This window comes from Pecten maximus, chromosome 8 (genome assembly GCF_902652985.1).
Source record: "Pecten maximus chromosome 8, xPecMax1.1, whole genome shotgun sequence".
Classification (NCBI taxonomy): Eukaryota; Metazoa; Mollusca; class Bivalvia; order Pectinida; family Pectinidae; genus Pecten; species Pecten maximus.
Window position 1 is genome coordinate 28372936 of NC_047022.1, and position 10533 is coordinate 28383468.

The following is a 10533-nucleotide window of genomic DNA, read 5'->3' on the forward strand; positions in this document are numbered from 1 at the left end:
CAGCGTACACAAAATATCGCGAGATTTGGACGTTGTTTCAAAGTCTGCGCCAATATACGTTTTTCTGACGTTGTTCAACTTGTTGATATATTTTTGGGTTATGTAGTAAGATCTAAGAAGATCCCGACTGTGTCAACGAGGGATAGATATTCATTGGTAATATTTCAAATTGTTAATTCCGTCTGAAAGAAATGTCATTTTAAAGTTCTCTCTCACACAGACTAACAAATAGGGGATCTGGGTGTAAAGCACATGTTGGGAGTGTTAAGTGAATGTAAAATATGACATGAACAGGCGCTGTTGTATTGCAGTTGTCGTTTTAATTTCTTCACCTTCTTTTCATACAACTTAGAAATGAAACCATACAAAATTATGATCACACCACTAGATAAAGAATACTTGAGGAGATCGAGTTCTAACTTTCAGATGGATCTCCAATGAAAAAGAGTTCCAGTTTGTTAACTTGGGTATCTTCTGAGCCATGAGGGAAAAGGTCCTTTTTATTGACAACATATTTGTGCCGAGAAGTAGGAACCTCTGTAGTCATGATCTTGACTACAATGGACAGGAACTAATTCTCAGGAAAGTTACTTCAGGCTACCATGTGGATATCGTATATCTATATATGTCTGATCATGTACAGAATTAAATTTGTTAATTTGTTGTAGAGTTGGGGAGTTGGACCTGATTGTAATTTCAACAGGCCCCATTAATAATTTTTTGTAAATTGCTTATATTTCAAATTGAAACAGTGAAATATGTGACATAGAATGAATATGTATTTCTTTTTCATTATAGGTCATTCAATATCGTCAGAATTTGGATGTGATAAGCAGCAGTTTCAGAATGGCATTAAATAAGTTCATGCACCCAAGGAACCTTTACAAAAATAAGAAGCCAAACTTTCAAAATTTAGCTCTTAAATATCCTGACTTCAGGAAATTTGTGTTTCCTGATGTTACAGGAAAACTGTTTCTGGATTTCAAGCATCCTGATTCACTGAGGCAGCTTTCGATAACTTTGCTGAAAGAAGATTTTGACTTAAAATTGGAACTTCCTTTAGATAGGCTTGTCCCTACAGTACCACTCCGTCTGAATTACATACACTGGCTGGAGGATGTCCTTACTGCCTCAAGGGCTGGGAAATGTATAAAGGGTATAGACATAGGTATGTTTTTCTAACATAAGAAAATATCAGGTTTTATCTCTCCATATGCTGTAACTTCTATTTTGATATTATCCCGTTAATAAAAGCCTGTACATTCAATGACATCCATATTAATGCTGTAGGCACCCTTATGTACACTTGTAATGATATTGGTTTTGACTAGTTTGGTTTGGTTTATTTTGTTTAACGTCCTATTAACAGCTAAGGTCATTTAAGGACGGCCTCCCGTGTGTGCGACATGTATGCGTGTGATGAGTGCGTATGTGTGTTTTGAGAGGCTGCGGTATGTTTGTGTAAAGTCTCCTTGTGATAGGCCGGATCTATTGCCGATTTAGAGTGCTACCTCACTGAAGCATACTGCCGAAGACACCCAGCATCACACCCCACCCGGTCACATTATACTTACAACGGGCGAACCAGTCGTCCCACTCCTTTGACTAGTGCTGCAACAATATGCATCCCTCACGATAAGACATGTATCACGATACTTGTCTCATGATATGATACAATATATCATGGTACATTTATTTCACAAGTAATCAATAAAATATGTTGAACACTTTCTGTTTCTATTGCACGGAACCCCAAAACTTTCCAAATATTTGATTTAAATAAAGCAGCTACAGGCGGTTCTTACAATTCTAAACAGTCTCTCGATGAAAGCATTTCTGCAGTCATGCTGGCTTTTGGGCAATACTTATTACCACTCAGAAAACTGGAAACAGTCTGATCCAGAAAACGGTGGGCGTACGGTACTGCACAATGTGAAGCAAGGAAAAATTACTGTGAAACGATCTGCCATTTACACAGCAATAGAAATTGTCCAGTGGATTACTAAAGCAGCACTAGTTTTGACATCCTTGTTGATGCTGTAACTTGTCTGATTTTGATGTCATTGTTAATGCTGTAACTTGTCTGATTTCAATGTCATTGTTGATGCTGTAACTTGTCTGATTTCAATGTCATTGTTGATGCTGTAACTTGTCTGATTTTGACATCCTTGTTGATGCTGTAACTTGTCTGATTTCGATGTCATTGTTAATGCTCTAACTTGTCTGATTTTGACATCCTTGTTGATGCTGTAACTTGTCTGATTTTGACATGGATCTTGTTGATGCTGTAACTTGTCTGATTTTGACATCCTTGTGGATGCTGTAACTTGTCTGATTTCAATGTCATTGTCGATGCTGTAACTTGTCTGATTTTGACATGGATCTTGTTGATGCTGTAACTTGTCTGATTTTGACATCCTTGTTGATGCTGTAACTTGTCTGACTTTGACATCCTTGTTGATGCTGTAACTTGTCTGATTTCGATGTCATTGTCGATGCTGTAACTTGTCTGATTTTGACATGGATCTTGTTGATGCTGTAACTTGTCTGATTTCAATGTCATTGTTGATGCTGTAACTTGTCTGATTTTGACATGGATCTTGTTGATGCTGTAACTTGTCTGATTTTGACATGGATCTTGTTGATGCTGTAACTTGTCTGATTTTGACATGGATCTTGTTGATGCTGTTACTTGTCTGATTTTGATGTCATATTTAATGCTGTAGGTACAGGCTCCAGCTGTATATACCCTCTACTGTCCTGTAGAATTAACAAGGACTGGACATTCCTGGCTTCTGAGGTGGATGAGAAGAATTTTATATACACACAAAGAAACATAGAAAACAATGGTATGAAGGAGAGAATAAAAGGTAAAACTATTGATCTTGCTTTGTTTGAAAACTTATGTATCTCTTTTTCACTTTTCTATAATTAATATCTAATTTGTGTCTGCCATTAAGAAACTCATTTGTAAACTAGTCTAGTAATCAAATGGTACATATTAGGTACCTATTGTGTCATTTTTGACATAATAGCAGTACTTACTTCTTACATCAGAAGTAAAAGACTTTCAAAGAGTCAAAATAACAAAATTATGTAACTTTCAAGCTTAGTTTTCTTGAAAAATATTATTCGTAATTGTCTAAGATCTTAATATATTTTTAAAGGAATGCTTGTTAAGTTATTGAGATAATCTGAATTTCCTTTTTTGCAGTGAAGAGAGCTAGTGCTGTTGATGAGACTGTTCTGTGCAGTGTACTGGAGGATGAATCGGACATGTTTGACTTCTGTATGTGTAATCCACCCTTCTTTGCTGATCATTTGGAGGCCCAAGCTGTTGCTAAATCTCGTAACTACAGTCGGACTGACCCCAAGTCTGCATGTACAGCCAGCTTCACAGAGAGTATTGTAGAAGGGGGTGAGGTCAACTTCCTCAAGAGGATGATAAAAGATTCCATGGAACTTAGGAACAAAATAAGGCATGACTTTTCTATATCTCTAAATGCTTTATTGTGAAAAACCGGTAATATTATTAGTTTTTATTTTAAAGGTCGAAGAAAACTTTTCTGATTGAATTGAACAAATTGCAAATTTGTGATTGTTTTTATCCCTAATGTGTTATTATATAGATAATGTGTTATTATATAGATATAGATGTAAATTTCTGACCCATTTGAATTGTTGAGAGTGTGAAAGAAAGCTAACATTAACAAACACAGGTGAATGAAAACATGCTTGAAACAGTAAATGAGTCCACCGCAAAATGGAAAGATGAATATGAAACAGACAGTATCCTTAGATATCTTTGGGAGGAGAGATAAATTGTGGGAATGACATCAAACAAGAAACAGATAAGACTTCATCCTAACCTACTCCTATAACATAAGAGGCTGTTGGTCGGCTCTTTTTCTATCAGATATGATTTTGCTAACTACGACCTCTTATTTCCGAAGCACTAATTCTTTGATGCAGCTTCGTCTGAAATCCAGGCGCAATGAAATATGCTTAAAAAAACCCACTTAAGTGGTTGACAGGTCATTACAACGATGTCTACGCATCATTTATGCAATATATATCCCATATGTATGTCACAAACACAAATATATAGTATAATCCGGTACAGAACACAAAAGACATGTCCATGTCGTTGTAGCACTTTTCTAGCCGGTTTTAAAAATGTCTGCCTAAAGATTGATACAAAATAGTCTTGGGTATTTCAAACGGAACGAAATGATACTGATTTTGTTGTATTCTGCTTGTAGGACATAGCTTGTAATCCATTTTTGTATTAACCAGTAAATCATGTGGTATTTCTACTTTCACTACCGGCAGTATTGTCTGCTTGAGCTCTGCTTCGCTTCGGAAGAAGAAAACTTCATAATTTATGTGTTTGCTAAGAAATTATTCTCATTTAATCATGGGATTATGGAAAGGAATATATATTGGACCCTGTTGATCATTTAAATGTAAGTTGACACGCTGTATTTTTTTAAAATACGAACTTTGAAAATTTCATCGTCAGCATCAGGGAAATCAGCTATGGGCAGTTAGCGGTTACACAGCGCCTGTCAAAAGTATCTCGCCGTGTAAAACCTCTGACATTGTTGTAGTACATCCTAATCCAAACATTCTAGGTGGGCAATCAATCCGAAATCTATTGTTATGTAATATATATGAAAATGGCACAACAAAATCTTAATGACTATCTCAGTTTGATTTTTCCTCCACATCTTGATCGACTTTAAAACCTGTCGAAAGTTTTTTGAGTTATGTGACAAAAAGTATTAAAATTTGTCTTGATTTAAAGTAAAATAAATTGTGAATCTTAAATCAAATTATTCTGGAGTAACCTAAAAATCGCTGTATTTTCTGATTTTAATATACAGTATTGTTTGTTTTGTTTAGAATCTACTCCAGCATGATTGGTAAGAAGAGCTCCTTACCCCCACTGAAAGAAGAACTACGAAGACTCCAGGTATATTCCGATAGGATATTTATATATTTATATATATTAGGATATTTCTATTATAAAACCTTAACTTATATTAAGTATGATGATTTAAGCATGTAGACTGAAGGTATGCATTAATTTCAAGTGCCGACAGAAAACCACAAAGTACTGCAAAATTAATTTGAAGAAGTTTGAAAGAATTTTTGTTAAAAATTAAATGTTGAATGTTGTGTTATATTGCTTTAGGATATATGTATTAATGATTTAGATCATTTGCCCACGACAGTTTTGAAATTCTGTACCTATGTTTTTGTAAAATAGATATTTAAAGTATATACTCGGATAAAAAAATCCACTTAACAAGATGAGACAAATATGTTTGTACATCTTGCTTTCCCCATGATAGTCTTCAGCTACACATGAAAATGTTATGTTGCGACCATTCTACAGAAATTGTGACATTTTTTGAAGTGAAGTGTATACATTTAATAATTTTCAGTATGGTTCTGTTTACAGTTGAATGATTAGATTCCTCTAATAATCATATTACAATCATTCCAGGTCCCCAAGTTCACCACAACAGAGTTCTGTCAGGGAAAGACAATGAGGTGGGGACTTGCATGGACATTTGACCAAACTGTCAGTTTCCCAGTAAGTCTGAAAGTTTTATACAGTGAATAATTGTTCAATACAACTGTAGAGAGGGGTATGGAAGATTGTCTGATGTAGTACTCTTTAGGGCTTTTCCAGTAAAATGTCTTTCTTGTGAGAGGACTTCAGGTTTGTCAAACAGGGACCACCTATTGAAGTGACTTAATTATACCCCCCCTGGTAACCAGGTCACTATACTTTGTTTTATGAGCGAGTCTGTAGACACAACGATGTACCGGCTACTCCTAAACTACTGAGATAATTTCAATGAAACTTTATGGCAATAACCCTTTTACATTGTAGATGTGCGTAATCTATATCATGATGTAATTTTGTGGTTACCATGGTAACCAGGTCACTATACCTCGTTTTTTGGGGGAGGGGGAATTTTGTCCAGTCAACTCCTCATAACCTGTGAACTACTTCAAGTCTAACTACACAGGAGTGATAGGGACCATGTGTAAATGTGCATGCATGATATTTCTCTACAGAATTTTTGGTTTCCATGGTTACCAGGTTTCAATACCCATATTACTTGTGGAAAACTTTGTCAAGACAACTTAGAAAACTCCTATATAGCTATCAACCGATTTCATTTGAAATACACAGGAATGCTAGGGACTCATAATGTGTACATATGCATGCAGGTTTTTTCCTCACAAATTTAGGTTGCCGTGGTAACCTGTTCACTAGAAACAGGTTTTGGGTGGAAAATATTCACCAGAGGGGCGGTTGAGGGGTATGAGTTGGCCCTCTTGATGACAATTCTAGTTGAAACGGTATCATATAATAAACTGCATTTTCTCTGGAATAGCCCTTACCCTCTCAAACCTTATGATACTTGGTATAGACATGATCAGTACCAAAGTTGTACACCTGCAATTTATTTGGCTGTTTTTATAGGAGTTATGCCCATTTTATGATATCCTTTGTAGTAATACTTTGTTATATTATAATACTGCTTTTTTTATGAATCTCTGTTCATGATCATTATCTGATGTACTTATATGCAAACAAATAGTTTTCACTTCAATGATTTTCCTTGGAGTTATACCACTTGAATGACTTATATGATGTTAACCTTTCGCTTAATGATGTTCATAGAAAAAAATAAGTGTTCAAAACTGCCTTCAGTATTTCTTAATATATTGATTGTGTGGATTAAAAGTGATATTACTGTTATTACAAAACTTAGGATCAGGAAAAAGATATAAATGTTTCTTTATGATATTGATTGGCAAAGACATTATTTGCAGTATTGAATTACAACATTGAGAATAGAATACATTTGGGAGAAAATATAAGTATTCATCAAAATCATGTGTTTGGTACAACAGAAGTCCCTTTTCCAAGAATCTAAGAAAGAGCGTCCACCACTAGTGTACCAAGTGCCACGTTCTACAACTGACCTAGACTACGATGTCACACACATCAGTGCCAGGATACGGGCAATGCTGGCAGATCTCAAGGTCAGTAAAGTTCAGGGGTTCAAATTCATTTTAAATATAGAAATGTCACCCAATGTCATTTATCCAAATTATCAAACTATATTATCAACATCAAATATTATCGAACTCATCATGTTCCTTTATACCAATATGCTATGTACCGATGCTCTCAGTGTTGTTACTTGCCTGTATCAAAGTCATGTGATGTCACATCTCAAGGTCATTATACATCTCACCACACCCAGTGTTTTTCCCACCTGCCTGTAACACTCGTTGTCATCACTCTGAATTTCTATGCAAAAAGCAAGTCAAACTATTTTCTAGGTGCTGTGAAACAGCAACCTTAAGCGGTCATTGTCAAATTTTGCTAGAACAAATTCATTTCGGAACTATTGGGGAATTAAAATGTCGTTTATTTCAATGACAAATCCTGAGGAGCTCCGAATGGGACAGGAAATAATTTTTCCCAAAAAGCACTAACAACACACTAGACAATCTTGTCTCCTTCCGTGAAATATTTGTTTGTGATAAGTAATATGATTCACGCTTTTATGTGTTTGAAGACATTTGTTTAATTTAAATTAATCATAGAAAAACAGCTTATTATGTGTTTGAAGACATTTGTTTAATTTAAATTAATCATAGAAAAACAGCTTAAATCGTACACCTGTCCTGTTTTATCCCTCAGTATTCCGAACTATTTTCTTTGCTTCCTGGTTTGTGCTAGGGGAGGTAACTCGTATACACTCTACTTAATGCGATATTGGAAAGTAACCTCAAGCTCTTGGGGTTGATGAAAATGGCCCTCGGATGTCAAATACTGTTTTTAGACTCGACTTTTCCAATTGGAAATCGATAAGTGAAATCTCTGATTATTTTTACATTTGATACTTAAAGTGAATGTAGAATACTTTATGGTTTGTCATTTCCGAGATATAGGCCGCACAAAAATGGCCGTGCTGGTTGAGTTGGTTGAAGTGATTTTGAGGCGAAACTTAATGTTAGATTGTTTCTGCAGCAGAGATTCCGATAGCAATAAATCTGTTGTATGTTTTAAATCAGTTGACGGAGAAATGCTTGCACAAAGTATATAACATGAATGTGTGATTCAACAAGTCACCGGAAGAGAAGGTAGGCCAATTCATCGGGAACTAATTAAATTTCAGAGACGAGTTTCTCCTAACGAAAGTTGTTGGACCTCTAATTGGGATACAGATCAATTATTACACGGAGAGAAAAAAAAACAGTAAATTGAGTAAAATTTAAAAACTTAGGAACCAAAATAATCTGGTAGAATAAATTTACCAAATCACGGGAATCTAAAATTCTTAAGTAGGGAATCGTGATTTTGTTTATCAAGAAACATGACAGATATCATGGATTAATCGATCTAAGAATTAAACTTAATCATAGTATACCAATTCAAGTGAGGTTTAAAAATTTGATTCTTCACAGTTCATCACACTCTTTTTAAAGTAAATAAATTCCTGTAAATGACATACGATAACCATCAGTAAAACATTTAGGAATGCACTTAAAAAACAGTAATAACTTTAAGCTTTCTCCTGTATTTCATTCCATCATCACAGCACCAATGAGTGGCCGCGACACTTTGATTATCACAGACTTACAGCATTCGTCATGGGCTTTAACTATAGGTCTACATGCTCTTTCAATAAAATACCAATCAATTTTGTTCACAGATCCAGTATGACATCACACTGAACCAAAAGTCCCTGGTTAGGATGACATTGGTCGCTAAGGAAAACACATGGTCCAATCAGAGACGAAAACGGCGACAGAAAAAACAGCAAAAGGCAAAGGAGGAGATGGAACCTTCCACAGGCGTTGAAAACCTTAATGAGATAACAAAAGGTGAACCGTGTGATGCAAAATCACAATGTGAGGATCATCTTTCTGCCTCAAATGATACAAAAATTGATCAACAAAATATCGCTAATAACTTGAGTGGGAACTCTTGTTCCAAGGATAATGAGGAGAAACATCTAACATTTCAGGAGAAAACAAGTCTAGATGAACAGGAAATGGTATGTGTGGAAGACAGTAACAAAGAAAGTGTCAGCCTGAGTTCAATTTCAGTGCAGGCACAAAGTGAGGAGATTATGATAGACAAAAACAATATATATAGCAGTCCCAGCTCATCAGTTACTGAGAAAGGCAAGAAAAGAAAATTACCAGGATCAGATGAAAAACCTGAAGTTATAGATAGAACATTAGAACCATCAGCAAAACGTCAAATGTTAAATTCAGAGACTGAAAGTAATGTGGTCATTAATCCAGAATCAAAACTGAAAATTGAGCCGTCTCTATCATCTACAAAAGAGGCTGAATCTATATGCCTTGATAAAAAGACTTCAGAGGAAATGGTGAACGGTTACTGTGAACATTTCGGGGAGTCGGTAGAGGAGAAAGTTTTCCTGAAATGTTTTTTGAAGGTGAAGTTGTCAACACCACATGTTGTGGTGGAGATGATGTGGGTGGAGGGAGAAAACAGGGAATCGATGCATCAGGTCTTACAATATATCAAAAACAGAACGTCAGTCACTATATAACGGTTGTAACCCATGGCCATGAGTACCCAAGTGTTGGTGGTAACTGGCACATGTATGTGTTATGCACCTTTTGAATGTGCCATGACAAAATTTAAGGCTTTGTGTACCTGTTGTCTTTTTGATTGATATTATTTAAGTGGTGGTGTATATTATCTCTTTGTTACAGATTTTTTAAAAAGTAACGTTGGAGCACACTAAATGCTCATATACCCCGGTATTTACATGTACATGTATATATCTTTGTTAAAAAAGTCCTCTTGGAGCACAATCAGAGCTCATACTCATATATCTGTTATATACATGAACATTTTGTATTCCCATGTATCCTTTGTTAAATAAAAGCTCATAATATTGTCATACATGTCAAAATCTTGACCCTGGAATTATTTTGGATGACCTTGGTGCTCCCTTGGCTCTTTCTTTGTTCTCTTTAGGCCCTCTTTCTGTGAATCTGTCGTGGAGGCTTGATGAAGACTTACTATGGTCTTTTAAATATCAACGCACCTCATGTTTTCTTTACATAACTGATGTTATGAACTCCTCCTTCTGAAACAAGTTGGGATCTGAAGTAGATAGTTGCATGAATCTGTTCAAGATAAAATAGCTCCAATACAATCTGTATCATGCTAAAGATAGAGCTTACAATGATACATGTAGGAGAGGTATCTGACACAATGCTAGGAGTTGTGTAGTGGTACGATAAAACCCAATTACATTCCTGAGTATTCATCAGTACTCTTTCATGTAGGATTGCACCAACATGGCATGTGAAATTGACCTAAAAATCATCGAGCATTAGCTGAAACCTCTTGGTCTGTCTTAGTGTCAAACTATCCTTTGGATGTTAATATCAGGACCCTGGGTCTCATCATTAGTGAGAAGGAGTCAAAAATGCAAATTGTTTACGACG

At 35.6% G+C, this 10533-nt stretch overlaps 1 protein-coding gene across 1 annotated transcript; it reads left to right on the forward strand.

The window, feature by feature from the left end:
* The first annotated feature begins 20 nt into the window (after window positions 1–20).
* LOC117333072 (RNA N6-adenosine-methyltransferase mettl16-like) lies at window positions 21–9992 on the forward strand. The gene is made up of 8 exons (XM_033892198.1): window positions 21–156; window positions 799–1168; window positions 2727–2870; window positions 3215–3479; window positions 4906–4975; window positions 5513–5602; window positions 6940–7071; window positions 8754–9992. The coding sequence occupies exons 2-8, from the start codon at window positions 847–849 to the stop codon at window positions 9621–9623; spliced, it is 1893 nt and encodes a 630-aa protein (XP_033748089.1). The 5' UTR covers window positions 21–156; window positions 799–846; the 3' UTR covers window positions 9624–9992.
* Window positions 9993–10533: the final 541 nt, after the last annotated feature.